Source organism: Lagenorhynchus albirostris, chromosome 2 (assembly GCF_949774975.1).
Source record: "Lagenorhynchus albirostris chromosome 2, mLagAlb1.1, whole genome shotgun sequence".
NCBI classification, from domain to species: domain Eukaryota; kingdom Metazoa; phylum Chordata; class Mammalia; order Artiodactyla; family Delphinidae; genus Lagenorhynchus; species Lagenorhynchus albirostris.
In genome coordinates this window covers 144625141-144642220 of record NC_083096.1, presented here as the reverse complement: position 1 = coordinate 144642220, position 17080 = coordinate 144625141, and the positions used below count along the sequence as shown (strand labels likewise).

The 17080-nt window shown below is 52.1% G+C and overlaps 1 protein-coding gene across 1 annotated transcript; it reads right to left on the bottom strand.

The window, feature by feature from the left end:
* Nucleotides 1–11457: 11457 nt before the first annotated feature.
* Nucleotides 11458–16196, bottom strand: DMRTA2 (DMRT like family A2). The gene is made up of 2 exons (XM_060142599.1): nucleotides 15039–16196; nucleotides 11458–13611 (listed from the first exon to the last, which is right to left on the bottom strand). Exons 1-2 carry the CDS (start codon nucleotides 15652–15654, stop codon nucleotides 12560–12562), a joined length of 1668 nt encoding a protein of 555 aa, XP_059998582.1. The 5' UTR covers nucleotides 15655–16196; the 3' UTR covers nucleotides 11458–12559.
* Between the last annotated feature and the right edge of the window lie 884 nt (nucleotides 16197–17080).

Here is a 17080-nt window from a genome sequence, read left to right as displayed (position 1 = left end):
GAAGCCGGTACATCCAGTCACCTCCCACTTCCTTGCCCAAAGGAGAGTGAGGTGAAGGTCCAAGCAGAGCCCCGAAGAGGCATAGCAAAGAAGGAGGATCACACAGAGACGGAAGGAAGGAGAGGACGATCGGAAGAGGGGCCACCATAGCAATGGGGATATACCATTGGCATCTAGGCCCCAGGAGACCAGCGGAGTCCTCACTTCCCTCAAGTGCAATCCTGAGCCTCCTTCCCGAGCACCCAGAAGACAACTTGAGTGAGAACGCCCAGATGTCTCCAGTGAGCTCCTCCTCAGAAAGCCATGTCATCCGCTCAGATGGAGATGCTGGAGATGTCCTGCCTCCTTGGAAGCCTGAATCCCATGCCATGGTGTTCTCTGCCCCAGCTGCACGCTGCTCCCTGCTGCTGGAGAGGCCAAGTGCTGGGTGAAGACCACCGGCCCAGCTCATCAGCTCACTGATGTCTGGGAAGGAGTTGCAGCGTGAAAAATGTTCAGACATCCCACCAAGAAGCTCCCCTTCCCTGGTATCTACCAGCAGTAGGCCCTGCAAGCGGAAGATTCCCCTGCCGCTATCGGGGCTGAGGTCGCCCCCGCCACTGACATGGGATCGAGGTGATTTGCCCCTCCTCCTAAGCTTCCGTGCTTAGCTCTTGCCAAAAACCCAGGCACCTTGGAGAAGAACACTGAGCGTCAGTGGAACAAGATTCTGAATAATATAAGGAAGGTCAAGGAAGACTGCAGTGCCCCTCAGCCTGCCCCTTCTCTCTCCCCACCTGCCTCACAGACTGCAGACTCCCTGCCCCTGACCACTCACCCCTTGGAGGTCCCTGCTACTACCACTGACTTGGCCGACCTGTAATCCAGGTCCCCAAACCTGTCTTTCCCTCCACCTTCCCCAACACCTAATATTGATCAGGAAACAAGATACACAGTCGCTAAGTCCCCTCCTCTTGCTATTGCTGCTGACTCTCTTCCTCCTTCAGCTTCCAATCCCATTTTGGGAATTCCACTTAAGAAGAATGAAGGCCCTTTTCATTCAGTCACGGCCACAAAACCTCTTATTTCTGACCTCCCCACACCTCCTAGCATCCCAGCTTTCTCCTTCCAGCCACCATCCCATGAAAAGGAACCCCCAACACCCATTTGTGTAGATTCTACCCCTCCTTTATACTTACCTACCCCTCTTACAGTCCCTACCATCAATCCCCCTCTTTTAACTGGGCAGCCCATGACTTCTATGGCAATCCCTTCCACTAGCATGGTCATGGTATCTGGAAGTTTGACCTTCCAGCCTACTGTAGATACTGATGTCACTGACATGGACACTACTGCCCCTTCCCAAGCTGTCATTTTTAGGTCTCCCCCAGGTTTCAGGATGGAGCAGAGGCACCCTGCAGGGGTACCAGTGTCCATCACACGACCTGTGCCGATGGTCCCCTGCGCCACCCCAATTTTTAACCATCCCTTTGGCCCCAAAACCAACCCTCAGCCCATATTTGGGACCTCTGATGGGCAGCAGAGGGCCTCTCTCCCTGGTGCTCCTGTTTTCCCCAGCCCCCCATTAATGGCTTCGGCCGTCATCGCTGCTTCAGTAGGCAGCACCTCTGACACCAAAGCTATGGACACCATACCTCCTTCTTAGGCTGTCATTTTCCAGTCTGCCCCTGTCTCCAGGTAGAACCACTACCCATTTCACACGGCTGTTCCTATTTCTGGGAACACACCATCCAGTGGTAGCAATGCCTCAGCCCATGCCTCAACTCATTTACCTGCAACATCGGCCAACAGATAGACCAACACTTCAAGCTTCTCTTGGACCCGGGTCTCCCGTCTCAGGCCACATTTGGGGCTAACGATGGGCAGAGGCCTAATGATTATTTTCTATTGGGAAACCCAGCAACCTCAGCACAAGATAAAGTCCTAGTCGCTCCTGCAGCCTAGCCACCGCGAGTCAGCATCATGCAGTCAGCTTTGCCAGCTCCCCTATTTGCCACCACCAGCAACACGCAGCCGGCCTTTGGCGACAACCCAGGCATTCTCCCCAGGACTGTGTCCATTGCTACTGGCTTTGGAGTTGCCACCAGGATGCCCAGTACTGGGGACAGTAGCTGGCTGTTTGCCGATACCACACCGGGCCCACTGTTCATGGGACCTGCAGCCCCTATGGCTGGTGGGAGCCTTGGAGTCGGTGTGTCAGCCTCAGGCCTCACTCATTCAGAGGCATCCAGACCACTTAACTTTGGGGCAGGACTAAGTGGGGCACCCAGCACCGCTTCTGTTCCTACTTTGGGCCAGACAACCTGCCATCTACCTGACCACAGCAAGGCTGCTGCAGTAGGAGGGGCAGGCACCATCCCAGCATTTGGGAACATACCTGATTCCACCTAAATCCAAATACCTGGGGCCTACCTGGGCTGAATACAGGTGGTACGGTGATGGCAGGGGAAAACACCATCCCCACGATGGGAGGCCACTTTCATTCACTGCACACAGGGCCCATCTGGATGTAAAAAAATCTATGTTTAAAAGTTCCATCACCAAGGAAAAGAAATCTGTGTCAAGGGACGTGTCAGTTTCCACGTCCCATCAGAGCACACCACATCTGCTGGAGTTGCAAGCGTAGGTACCACCCGTGGGTTTCAACACACTTCTAGTTCTACCTTATTTCCAAACACAAGGGGCCCACCTGCTCACAATCCAGGTGGTGGTCGTCTAGGAGGGAACAACATCATTCCCGTGATTGGAGGACCTGGTATTCCCACTTACAACTGGGACCCACCTGGCCAGTACACAGGTGGTGCAGATGGAGGGAACAGCATCTCACGGGTGCTGGGAGGCCCTGTGTATTAACTGCCATCAGACTTGGAACCCATCTGTGCAGAGAACGGGGGTGCCATGGGGGACAGCACGACACCTGCTGTGACTGCATTCATACAAAGCACCTGGGTCCCTCCCGGCCAAAACCCAAGTGGCACCGTGGGGGACAGCCTGTGCTATGGATGTGCCTGTGCTCATAGGAGTCTGGCAGCCTCATAACCTGCCCAGGGCTTCACAGGAGCCATCAGCCAATTCCTTTCTTCTGTGAAGAAACTCAACAAATGAAGAGCAGATCTTATTCTGCAAACTGTGTGTAACCATGAATGGACTTTGCCTCACTGGAAAGCAGTTCAGTCCCTTTAAGTGAAACTTAACCTCCTCTCTTCCTACAGCAAGCTGGAAGACCACACCTCAGGGGTGTGCAAGTGCGTGTGTGTGTGTGTGTGTGTGTGTGTGTGTGTGTGGTGTGTGTGGTGTGTGTGTGTGTGTGTGTGTGTGTGTGTGTGTGTGTGTGTGTGCGTGTGTTGGAGGGTGTGGAGCATATGAGCCCACTTCAGAACTACACCAGACTTGAGAAGTTCCAGTTAGGAGAATGGAAGAGAGCTGCCTGTATCATCCACTGTGCCATCCCTGGCTTCACTGTTAACTTGGCCGACCAAAGCTCCCGGCCAGTTTTCCCTAGACTTGGAACTGGCAGGATGCCCACTGCTGTTTTCAGATGCTTTCTCTCCCCCTATGCATTTGCCTCAATGGGTCCTTCTCTTTCCCAGCTTTATGTACATATATATGTATATATATATATATACACATATATATATAAAACCTTGTTCATATTAAAATAAATAAAGTAATTTAAAAAATAATAAAATTGGCAAAGGACTTGAAAAAACATATCTACAAAGGTGATATACAAATGGCCAAAATGCACGTGAAAAGATGCTCAGTATCATTAGTCATCAGTGATATGAAAAACCACAATGACATACCACTTTCACACACACTAGGATGGCTAGAATAAAAAAGACAGATAATAACAAGTATTGTCAAGGATGCGGAGAAACTGGAACCCTACTGCACTGCTGGTAGGACTGTAAAATGGTGCAGTTGCTGTGGAAAACATTTTGGCAGCTCCTCAAAAGGTTAAATATAGGGTTAGGATCCAGCAATGCCACTCCTAGGTATATAACCAAGAGAAATCGAAATGTATGTGCACAGAAAACCTTGTACACAAAATGTTCATAGCAGCATTATTCATAATAGCCACAAACTGGAAGCAACTCAAATGTCCATCAACAGAGAAGTGGATAAACAAAATGTGGTATATCCATTTTATGGAATATTATTCAGCAATAAAAAGGAATGAAGTACTTATCCATGCTACAATGGATAAACCTCAAAAGCATTATGCTAACTGAAAGAAGCCAGACACAAAAGACTACATGTTTTATGATTCCATTTATGTGAATTTTCCAGAACAGACAAATTGATAGACTGAAAGTAAATTAGTGGCTAGGTAGAGTTGGAGAGTCTGGGGCCAATGAGTAGTAACTGCTAATGGGCACAGAATTTCTTTTGGGGTGATGAAAATATTCTAAAATTGATTATGGTGATGGTTTCACAACTATGGGAATATATTAGAAACCACTGAATTGTACACTTTAAAAAGTGAATTGTACGGTATATGTATAATTTCTCAAAAAAGCTGTTATTTAAAAATATTCAACTGTAAGAAAACAAACAATTTAACTTCTTAAAAATTGGGCAAAATAGTTGAACAGACAATTCAGCAAAGAAGATATATGATAAAAAATAAATACATGAAAAGGTGCTTAAGGTCACTAGTCATTAAGGAAATGCAAATCAAAACCACCATAAGATACCACTGCACTACTATCAGAATGGCTTTAAAAAAATGCGCCAGACAAACCAGGAGTGATGAGGCAGCAACTCTCATATGTTGCTGGTGGGAATGAAAAATGGTATAACCCCTCTGGAAATATAAAGTTAAACATACACTTAACCATATGAACTGGCAATCATACTCCCAAGTATTTACCCTGGAAAAATGAAAACTTGTGATCACACAAAAGCCTGTTCATGGTTTATAGCAGTTTCATTCATCTATTCACAATCACCCAAAATGAAAACAATCCAAATGTCTTTCAACAGTGAATGTTGAATGTGGTATAGCCATACAACTGAATACTATGCAGCAATAAAGAGGAATGAACTATTGACACATGCAACAACTTGGTTGAATCTTAAAGGCGTTATTCTGAGTGAAAGAAGCCAATCTCAAGAGGCCACATGCTATATGATTCTATCTATATAAGATTCTGGAAAAGAAAGAACTGTAAAGACAGAGAACAGATCAGTGGTTGCCAAGGGTTAGAGGTTGGGGAGAAGGTTTGATTATAAAGGAGCAGCAGGGGGAAGTTTTCTGGGGTGATGGAGTTGTTCTGAATTCTGATTTTGATGGTGGTTACGCACATCTATTTGTGTGTTCCAACATTTAGAAATGTACTACGAAACAAATATTTTAAAAATAAATAAAATTTTTAAAATTATAAATCAAAATTTAAAATATATGAATATATTTTACATATGTGTGTATCTATCTGTATACACACACAGTCACTGCAGGGACTGTTTAGAACTTTGACCACCAACAATTTTTTTGAGGTGAGTAATATTTTCTTTCTGAAATTTTTCAGAATTGCTGGGCTATGGTGATAATTTAAAGAGCTGACCAACTTGTAGTCAGTTTTATTATTGTTTTAAATTCTCTACAAGGGATTTCCCTGGTGGCTCAGTGGATAAGACTCTACGTTCCCAATGCAGGGGGCCTGGGTTAGATCCCTGGTCAGGCAACTAGACCCCACACGCATGCCGCAACTAAAGTTCAGATGCCACAACTAGGGAGCCCACGTGCTGCAACCAAGGAGCCAGCGAGCCGCAATTAAGAAGCCCGCCTGCCGCAATTAAGACCCGGTGGAACCAAATAAATAAATATTTTAAAAAAAATTCTCTATGAACAATGCACCCTCTAATTGCCTACTCTGGGGAGATGGCTCCCACTACCCCAACTCTGGTGTGCCACCTGCTTCTGTGGTTCTGAACTAAAAGACCTTAGACATAGAGAAACTGTTTCTGGAAGCTGGAAATCAGTGAACTAAAAGGTCCAAGGATATGAGTGGGACTCTGACAGCATCTGCTATAGCTGAACAAATCCTGGTTCGAACAGTAAATCGATAAGTTATATGTTATATGTATGTATGTATGTATAAACAAACAAACAAATAAGTCCATCCTCAGTGAGGGCAATTGGGTAAATCTTAATATGTATTGAGTATTAGATAATATAAAGGAATTATTTTTCCTATTTACAGTGTATTAACGATACTGTGGTTCTGTAAGAAAATGTCTCATGTTTTAGAAATGCATACTGAAGCATTTCACAGTGGAATTTCACAATGTTGATAATTTATTTTTAAATACTTCAAAGAAAAATTTAGGCCAAACAAATATGGCAAATATTAGTAATTGTTAAGGTTATGTGATGAATATGTAAAGGTTTATCATACTCTTCTCTCCACTTTCTTATATGCTTGAAATTGTTCATAATAAAAGGTTTTCAAAATTTTAAAAATGCATTAGAAAATGCCAGAAATTTTGAGTCTCTTAGTGCCTGAGCCAATGAAACCTCATTCCAATAAGACCCCACAGTCCTATCATGATACATCCGAGATGAATTTGAATCAGAGAAAGTTTGGAGTATTTCACTGTCCCTTGAAAAAGAAAATGGAAAAGCATGTAGCATGTTTTATAAAGCTTCCACCCTAAAATGCTAAAACAAAGACTAGTAGGGCTAAAATGGGCAAACATTCAGCTGTCCTGAAAGCTTGGTTTTCCAGAGGCCCTATATGTTGCAGAAGCCTTGGTAACTGAGGACTAGCTTCTGGGAAGATATCAATTACCTCTTTTTAAGTCGGTGTGACTTGGGTGTCAGTCACTTGCAAATAGAAGAGTCTTGTTACATTCCTTGACCTATAAGGCTAGGTCATAAAGGGCCATGTAGCTTTCAGTTTGTTCACTGAATATCTGCCCCTGGAACCCTGACATGTAAGAGATCAGATACCCCGAGGCTACCATGATGAGGGGCTACATGTAGGTGCTCCAATCAATGGTCCAGCTGAGCCCAGCCTTCCCGCCATCTATGCAAACGCACCAGACATGTGACTGAAGCTGTTACCCTCCAGACTAACACATCCACCAGCTGAATACCACCCAGAGATCTCCATCAGCACTATATGGAGCAGAAGAATGATCCAGCCATGCCCTGTCCAAATTCCTGACCCATGAAATTATGAGATTAAAAAAATGGTTATTGTGTTAAGTCACTAAATTTGGGGCCATTTGCTATGCAGCAACAGTTAACAGAAACAGGAAGCCAGAAGGTGTGACCTATGTTGTGTAGTGGCAGATGCAGTTTTTAATGGAGCCTGAAACTTTTAAGAAAAATAAGCCACTTGACCATGTGCACAAAATGAAAAGAACCTGTACAGGTGGGGAGTCCTGAAGTTTAAGTTTTAAGTTACATTGGTGTCACAATAGATACATGACTGATTGCCCAGTGTCCTATCCCAGGACAATGACCTTTAAAGGGTGCAAAGTTTTAGGAGAATGATTTTAATAGGCATGAACAAAAATGATGAGAGGCAGAACTCCAATATCTGGGGTCTCAACACCCTTCCCTGGCCCATGGTCTCCACCAAGAGAGTCCTGTGTCCTATGGGGGGGGGAAGGGATGGGGCTGACCCATTTCATCCTCCCAAGGCCCTGCTGCCACCCACATGTTGACTCTTTCTACCATTTGGTGTCCATTCCTAGAGGCCCTATGAGCCCTTCAAAGTCTGTATTTTCTTTTCTTTTCTTTTTTAAAATATTTATTTATTTATTTGCCTGCGCCAGGTCTTAGTTGTGGCATGCGGGATCTAGTTCCCAGACTAGGGATCAAATCCAGGCCCCCTGCACTGAGAGCGCAGAGTCTTAACCACTGGGCCATGAGGGAAGTCCCCAACGTCTGTATTTCGAATATTGAGAATTCTTTCCTCACCCTCCAATCTTGCCTCTGTTCCAGGAGCACACGACTCTGAGTGTCCCCCTCAATGAGACATCCAGCCCAGACACCTGAAAATCAGCCATGAGTCCTCCCCCCAGCTTACTCCCCATATTGGATCCACGGTGGAGAGTCTGGCTCCCAGCAGTTCTTGAAGTCAACCTCTTCTCTCCCTGTCCCTACGCCCACTGGTCATTTTTTGGGTGCTGCCATCTCTCACGGCTCCCCCTCGGAGGGGTTCGGCCTTCCTCCTAACAATCTATCCAATCCAAATGCAAATCTCACCAGGCACTGCTATCAATGGCTCCCAATACCCACACTCTGAAAGCCTTATTCTGGAGTTCAACGATCTCCATGATCTGACCTCTAACCTCTAACATCACAGCCTGCCCCCACCTCCTCCCTCTCCACCTGCTCCTTTAGAGGGACCCCTCACTCCCTCACCCATTTCCTGCCATGAATTGCAATGCTGCCCCTCATCAAGCCCCTCGGAACCCAGCTGCAGCCTCACCCCTTCTCAGAAGCATCTCCAGAACCCACACTCTCCAATGTGATGACCTTTCTCTATGACCCCTTGCTCTGGGCAGGATGCCTCCCATAACTTGTGACACTTTAGAGGATTTATAAGCTGAACTTGCTCCGAGCTGTTCACTCCTCTGTGAAATGGGACAATATCCACACCAAAGAATCTGAGAATTATAATAATGGAAGCCTAGTGAGTAGGCACTGAGCTAAGAGCTCTTTGCACAATACCTCATTTAACCCTCACAACACTCAAAGTGGCATACACTACTATTAGCCCTATTTAACTGAGAAGGGAACTAAGGTGAAGCACCTTGCCTAACTTGCCTTTCCCTGGCAGACCTCCCTGACCTCCCTGGCAGACCTCCTTGGCCCTGATCAGTGCATCCTCCTTGCCTGTTTAGTTGCCTCCCCCCTCAACTCCCAACACATAGTTTTAATTGGGCAGGGATGGCACCTGTCTTGTACTGGGTCTGGCATTCAGTAAGTACTTAGCAAATATTTGCTGACTTGAGTAATCTGTGAATGAATAAACCTAGCCAGCGACAAAGCCTGGATCCCAGCTCTTGCCTCTTTCTCACCCGCTGAGCAGGATCCTGTGCAGGGAATGTGCTTAGTACAGGACCTGGCACACAGTAGGCACACAGTGCTGCTGTTGGAGGAGGAGGAAGAGGAGAAGATAATTTTAAAAGGACTACTATCTCGATTGAGTGTGTCTCCCCCAAAGCACAGGACTGGGTTGGCTCCGGCCGGCTTAGGGGAGAGTTTGGAAATAAACACAGACAGTAGAGATGAGGAAGGGAACTCCTGTCCCATCTTCCCCTCCCAGGAGAAAAGAGGTGATGCTCCCACCTTTGTCCTTTCCATCAGGTGTGAGAGCAACGCCCCAAGCGAGAACCCCAAGCTCCTCCCCAATACGGATCCCAGGGGAGCTCAGGCCCCAGCCCCCTCCCGCCCACTACGGAAGCTCCCTGAACCAAAGGTGCCTACTCTTCCGCCCCTGCCACTCCCACCGCTGCAACCTAGCAACCCGGCTTGAGCGTCCTGGGCTCTGATTCTCGCTCCTCAGAGCCTGGATGTGCGACCCTGGGCCGGTCACTGTCAACCTCTGAGCCTTAGTCTTCCTGGCTGCTCCGTGGGCAGCGGAGTCCGGGGCCCCGAAGGTGCAGGACTTTGCCAGGCGCCAAGGCTGTGGCTGACCATCCTGGGTTTCTATCGTCGGGCCAGGGAGGGGAGGAACCTTGGAACCCCACTACTCCACCCCGTCTAACTTCCACCGCTGGAGAACCATTCTGAGTTCTACGGAAGACGACGCTTGAAGCCCAAAGCTGAGGCCGCGGCCTCTCTGGGCGCTAGGAGCAAGCCGCCTCTCCTCTCTGGGCCGCACGTGTACACAGGAGGTGAGTTACGGCAGAGGCCCCGCCGTCGGCCAGCCGAGACCGCTTCACGAGAGGAGAGGGAGGAACAAGCCCACTGGGAGAATGGAAAGGAAAAGAGATTCAGGGTCCCCGGATGGTTGGACAAGTCCCTGAACCACTCTGGATCTCAGTTTCCTCCTCTGTAAAATGGAGACGACAATAAACAACTCACTGGATTTCCCCGCGTTTGCCATGAGGATAAACTAAAATAATGACCTTGAAAGCTATTAAGCTCCAGGTGTTCTGGAGAGTGGGTAACGCGGGCCCACAAGCCGCCTCTCTCCGTCTGGCTTGAGCACCAGCAGGAACCGAGAACTTCAGATGACCCAATATAGATCCCTCCTGAAACCAAGAGACCAAGACAGATCTTAAGCTCACCTAGAGCGGGGAAGAGGGCTGATCCCGAGGAGGGGGCAGCTGGAGCGCGGGTTGAGAGAGGATGCGAGGCCTCTGAAAACCTGGAGTGGGAGGAGGGAAAACCTGGAGTGGGGGGCTTGAGAGCGCGCAGCCTTGAAGCGCAAGAAAGTTCACACTTCTAGAAGCTCCCGCGCACTTTCTTCCGCCTTCCTCTCTACTTCCTAGGTAACTCTTCCCTCTTTTCTTTCTCGTCTCTCTCTTCGTTCCTCCCTATCTTCATTGCCTGTCTCGCCCCACCTCTCTGCTCTCGCCCCTTCTCCCCCCACTTCCAGCTCCTCATCACCCTCGCACTTTATAACCAAACAGCCAAACCCCTTTCCAATTAAAGTGGAATTAGGCAACTCAATCAAATTAGTTCCCTATTAAAGCCCTTCTTTATTAAACCGTTTTCTTGTCCCTGCTATTAAGTTTCACCGCCTGGCGGAACTCGAGCCGGCCCCAGAAGTTTACCTTGGGAAGTCGCCGGCCCAGCCTAGGGGAGGGGACACCCTGTTTCTCGGAGAGGGGGAGTCACCCAGCCAGAAGCGGGAGGGACTTGGGAGGCCGGAGGCGGGTGTCGGCCCCGGAGCCGCCAGTTTCTTCAGCTCCGCTTAAGGAGGGAAGGTCAAAAAGGGGCGCGGAGTGAGGTCGGGCTGGAAGGCGCGTCCTCACCGCCGCTCTCAGATTACACTGTCTAGGGCGAAGGCAGCGCCCCACCACCCCAAAAATAACTCCCAGGCCGCTGGCCTCTGTGAGAGAGCGGTCTTAGCCTTCCCTCCCCAGCCGCCGTCACGGCTGCCGTTCCTTCCAAACCTGAAGAGGGAGGCGCGCGGCGGGCGCCCAAATCTGCGCCCCGGGGAGAACGGGAACCCGGCCGGCGGCCTCGCAGGACTCCGGGGACCGAGAGCACTGGCAAGGCGACCCCTCTGCAACCCGCGCGCCCGAGCGGGGAGTGGGAGGGACACCAGGTCCCACAAGCACGGCGGGCGCCGCTCCTCCCGGAGTGCTGAGCGCGCGCCTCTCCCAGGCGCTGCAGGAAGTTTCCTCGCCCCGCACCCCCGAGGGTCGTAAGCACCCTCCGGACCTCGGGCAAGCTTCTCCCTGATACCGCGGCTCCGGCGAGGAATTAAGATTATCAACCCGGCCGCCCGAGAAGCGGGACGGGATTCGTTGCTGTTTTCTTAGAAAATAACATTTATTTCTAGCTCATGTCTAGGCAAAGGAAAGCACAAAGTGAGCCATTCTCTGCAGCAGCGTTTCCCGCTGCCGGCCCTTCGGCCGAGGTGCCTGGCGAGTCCCGCGAGGCGGGGATGGGCCCTCCGGCGGGCGGTTCCGGCTCAGTCACGGGTCACTCTGTTCCTGCTGCAGTGCGCACCTAGACCGCTCCTTAGGGAGAGACAGGCCGCAGGCAAGAGGGGCGGGTGGGCAGGATTCATCTCGGGTTTACAATATATTTAATCTATAAACCTGATAAGTACAATGCACGCATAGTCTAATTTTTTTCCGTTTTGTCCTTTTTTTTTGCTTGTTTTTGAATATTTTTCACGTTAATACCGAGGTCACCTACAGATTAATAACTTAGAATTCCATTTTATAACATTATACACTGGCTTGTATATATATGTATAGTTTATATATAGATTTATACATATATAAAAACTCACACTGCACCAAGGAAACCCATGCTTATCGGCATAAGCAACAAAGAGAGCGACAAATACCGCAACGAGGAAAGTGCACCTTAGAACTTGTTTCCTTTTTTCTTTTTTCACAATTTGATATCGATATATATGTGTGTCCCAAAGACTCAACTCAGTGCCAAGAGATTTATACATCCTAAATTTATATTTGTTAGAGCGAATATTAAAATTTTTTTTAAGGGAGGGGGAGACACAGAAGACAGACTCTCGGACTATCCTGCCAACCATTCGGGAGCGCGGGCAGGTGTGACGAGCATAGCGACAGGAGAGGCAGGAGCTTGCGCAGCGGCTGCAGCCTCTGAATTCTCAAGAATTCCCGGCCTTCTGAAGGGATGGGGAGCCTTGATAGGGTCGCGGGACGAGGATGGGGGTCTCACATCCCCTCCGAGAACATCTGCATCTGAAGCTGCTCCTCTTTGCTCAGCTCTCCCCACCCACCGTCCAAAACAAAACTGAAAACCACCTTGGAGCGAGAGGATCCCAGCCGGGGCGCAGAGAGCGCACCAGGCAAAGACGGGCCGGCAGCCCGCGGGGCAAGCCTGGGGTCCCTGTTTGGGGGCCGCCCGACTGCCGGGCCGCTCGCCCTACTGCTTCTCAGGGGCGCCATTGACCATGGGCCCGTACAGGCCGCCGCCGTAGGTCGGCTCCTTGTGCACAGCAGCGGCGGCGGCCGAGCGGTCGCGCATGAGATCACTGAAGGCGTAGTCCATGGGCGGGCGGAAGCCGAGTGTGGGCACCAGGCCGGCGGTGGAGTAGGGAGCCATGAAGGCCAGGCCGCGACTGTGCGCCGCCGCCGCCGAGTAGGCCAGGCGCAGGGGGCTGAGGCCGAGCGGCGCGCCCAGCGGGTAGGCGCCCGCGTCGGCGCCGAAGTGACTGGCGTTGGGCTGCAGTGGCGAGAAGGCCGAGCGGCTGCTCAGCGAGCCCAGCGCCCCAGGCGCCATGGCGCCGGCCAGCAAAGGTCTGTGGTGCGGAGGTGCGGCTGGGCCCGCCTGCAGCGGCGCGGGCAGCCCCGGCCCCCCAGCGGCCGCGGCGTCGACGCGGCCAGGCCACGCGTCATCCGCTGCTACTACTGCCCCCACCGCGGCCTTATCGGGGGGCACGGCGGGGCCGAGGCCGGCCGCCAGGCCCCCGCGGTGGTGGTTCAGCACCTGCTCGATAGCCTGCACCACGTCGCCGCCGCAGCCCTGCAACACTAGCTCCAGGACACCCCGCCGGTGGCCCGGGAAGACGCGCGTCAAGATGTCTAGCGGCGTCCGCTGCCGTGGACCCGGGCCCCCGCCCAGCCCGGGCGCGGGAGCGGCCTCTGCCTCTTCTTTGTCGACCTCGGAACCGGATTCTGAACCCAGAGGGCTGGTGGATCCTGGGCTGTCCTCCTCGCCGCCGCCTCCGGGGCCAGCGCTGCCTGGGCAGCTGCCACCTGCCTCTTTGGAGGCCCGGGCCAGGGGCGACCCAGAAAAGGACTCGCCGTCGCCGTTCTCCGAGCCCGAGCCCGCTCGCACCTCTGGGGACGATGTCCCGGGACCAGAGTCCGCGCCGTCGGGCGATAAGGGCTTTCCCGGCGGCGGCTGCGGGCTGCCTGCGCGGCCTGCCTGAAGCAGCGTCTTGGGGAATACGTCAAACTTCTGTAACTTGGCCTCTAGGAGGGGAGAAAGGGGTATGTAAAGGAGCGGTTAGCAGGGAAGTGACCGCACCCCACAGCACCAGAGCCCTTTGGAGTCCAGCATTCCTTCCCCTCTGAGCCCCTACAGCCCTGGCTCTTTCTCCGCTCCCAGAGCGCATTCTCTTTCTGTACCCAGAACCCCAACCACCTGTGCCCTGTAAACTCAGTGTCCAGTGACCCTCTTCCTACATCTGTGCCCAGTACCTTCACCCTTCCTAGTCTTGGCCTGCTCTGGAGAAGTGGCCTGACCCAGAGGTCAAACAGGAGCCAACACAACTTGCACCTGCACCGCACACTGTATAGAAGACCTCACTCCACCCCTGTGATTCCAAGAGCCAACCCAGCCCTGGGTGCTCTGTGGCCCTGGGCAGCACAGCCTGGAGGGGAATGCACCTTGGGCATTTACAAGATCCCAAGCCTCTCTACAGGCAAAAGTAGAGCCTCTATTTCTAATCCATCCTTTCCAAAATTAAGACCTAAGTGGGACTTCCCTGGCGGTCCAGTGGTTAAGACTTGATCCCTGGTTGGGAGCTAAGATCCCACGTGCCTCCCGCCAAAAAACCAAAACATAAAACAGAAGCAATATTGTAACAAATTCAATAAAAAGACTTTAAAAGTGGTCCACATCAAAAAAAATCTTAAAAAATAATTAAGACCTAAGAAGTTCTTCCCTCCCAAGCTGGAAGCTGAGTGAGCCCTGGCCTAATTCCGCACCCCCTCCCCCAAAAGCCTAGGGAGTCTCGAAGAAGAGGGTGCGGCCAGAGCAGGACAGGGAGTGCACTGGGAAGAGGAAAGGGGATTGAGAGAAGGGAGAGAGCGCGTACTCTGAGAAAAGGGAGACGAGCAGGGAAGGAAGCTAGAAAGAAGGAGCAGGGCGGTTGACCAGGGAACATTAGGAACAGGAGAAAAGGAATCCTGCGGGGGAGGGGGGGAGTGGGGTTGGGAAGGAATTCGGCGTCCTCAGTACCTAGAGAAAGCGAAGCGGGGCGGGGGAGGGGACTTGGAGAGGGTCGGATTGCTGAAGAGAGTTGGGAAGGAGCGGAGGGATCTGCGGCGTGTGGAGAAGCGCAGAACGAAAGAAAAGATAAGACGCGTGGGTTCTCGCGCTGCGGAGAAGACCCAGCGAAGTGAGCAAGAAAGCTGAGACATGGCTGCCTTTGGGTAGAGGCAATAAGATTAAAGCGTTTACATTTGGGCCTGCGGTGAGAGAAAGGAATAAAGTGCAAATGCTTCAGAAAGGGGAGAAAGGAAAGTTTGTGTGTTTATGCCTCAAATCAGGGGCTTGGTGCGCGGGCAGCTCCACCAGGTGGGGCGTTTGGAGAACGGGATTCTACTCTTTCAGTACCGAGACAAGTCCCTGGGCTGCACGCCCCTGAACCCCGTCCCTGCTCCCCTCTCCTCACCTGAGCTCCCTGCGCCCGCGGCGCCGCCTCCGGTGCCCGCGGGCGCTCCCGCTCCCGGCCCCCCGCCGTCGGCGGCGCACACAGAGCCGAAGACCTCGTAGGCGGGTCGCGGCGGGATGATGCCGTTGGCGGCGGCCAGCGCCAGGCCCTCGGCAGTGCCGTAGAGGAGCTGTAACTCGCGCGCCTCGTTCTCTTCCTGCGCCTGTTGCCTGCGCAGCGCCACCTGCGCCGCCATGACGCGCTGGCGCTCGGCGATGAGCGTGCACTTGGCGCACAGGCAGTCCTTCCAGCGGCAGTAGCGCTTGTGGCCCTTGAGCGCAGACACCACGCCGTGGTTGCGGCAGCGCGCGCACTTGGGGGTCCGCGGGTACTTCTCCGCAGCCCGCAACAACAGCGGCGGCGCTCGTAGCAAGCCGCCCGCCACGCTCACAGGTAGCGAAGCGGCCGCTGCCGCCGCCGCTGCCACCGACGCCACCGAAGCCACGGGCGGGCCCGTCGCTGTCGCAGCCGCCGTCGCCGCGCCGGGTACGCTGGGCAACTCGGAGCGCAGCTCCATGGCAGGACCTGGCGTGGAACACCGTGGGAAGAGGGGAGAAACTTGCGGTGAGGAGCGCATGGTGCGCTAAGCTAAAGCGCACCCTGGAGGAATCCAGGTTTAGAGAGGGGCATTTCGGCAGCGGGAGGTTTAGCTAGCAGTTACGGAATCGCTGGGAGTGGACTTTGGAGTCCACTTGTAAATGCCCAACTCCCCGACCCCACTCCCACCAGAGTTCTTATAACTGATTTATGCACTGAGTGTAAGATTTCATCTGAATCAGTGGTTCCACTGGAAAAAATTAAAAGACATATAAAGTTTGAAAGTCATTGGTTCAGATGAATGTAACAAGGGTTTAAAAAAAAAAGATCCCCCAAAGTTTAGCAGAACTGAGGTTAGACAGTCAGAGAGAATGTTTGTTTGGTGGGACTCGAATTAGAAAATTTTGACCCAACAGTTAGACTGATGCCAAGAGCAAAACAGGAAAACCCGAGGCGAAACGTTCAGTTTTATAGAAGGGTGAAGAGGAGGGTAATATCAAGGCACAGAGTTCAGCTGGTTGGGCTGGAAGATTTTTTTCTGGTGGGAGCAGGAGAGTTGGAGAGAAAACTCAGGGACGAAAAAAAAAAAGCTTTAGAAAGTGGAGTGAAGGCTAGGAAACAACTCAGGGGCAAAGTTGGGCCCAGGGGCCCAGGGGCCCAAGGGCCCAGGGACCCGTGGAAATGTGGGGGTCCAAGTTCCAAGGGGCGGGCCTCCAGGGGGGAAGAGAAAATGGTGTGGAGCTGAGTTCAGGAGGCCTGGGGAGGTGGATTACAGAGGAAATGCAGTGGAAGGATCTTTCTTTCGATAGCAAACCCAGCCCGAGGATTAGCTTGAGGGGCGAGGAAAACAGCGAGAAACAGGTAATATGGGGGTCTGGGACTCAGGGTCCACGCGGGAGAGAGGGGTGTGCGTGAAAAAAAACCCCTCAGGCATAGGCTGGGCTTGGAGATGGAGTAAACCTGTGGCACAGTTTTTAGCCTTGTAGTCTGGAGTAGTCGGGGAGGAAAAAGTATCTTGCAAAAGTTAAGCATTGCAGGAGGGAGAGCCTTTTAGCTGACCAACTCACCCGGCCTTCCCCTCCCCTCCCGGTTTAGGGATCCAGTCGTCAGACACGCCCTCTCCATTCTGGGGCACCGCGGGACCCCGCTCGGGAGCAGATTCCCAAATTCTGGTCTCGGAGTTGGGTTCCTGGGATTTGAATGGCCCAGCAGGCACCACCGAGGCGTGGGAGTCGCCTCTGGAACTGGGTCTGAGAGAACGCAGGAGTCCCCCCTGTGCCGTGGCCTCAGGAGGCCCAAGCGGGCCCAACTCTAAGCTTCCGCCGCGGCCTCCTCTGGGTCCCCGGTTCCCCTCCTGAGCCCGAATCCTGGTGTCTCCGCCCAAGAATTCTGGACCCCGTCCCTTTGCGCACTGCCTTCTTCCCTCAGGCCCCTCGAGCCGCGCAGTCCCTGAGGCCAGAGTGGCC

Coding starts and splice junctions, on each gene's coding strand:
- DMRTA2 (XM_060142599.1), bottom strand. CDS start 15,654: ATGCGCTCCTCACCGCAAGTTTCTCCCCTCTTCCCACGGTGTTCCACG. Junction 13,612..15,038: donor CGCGGGCGCAGGGAGCTCAG/GTGAGGAGAGGG, acceptor CTCCCCTCCTAG/AGGCCAAGTTACAGAAGTTT.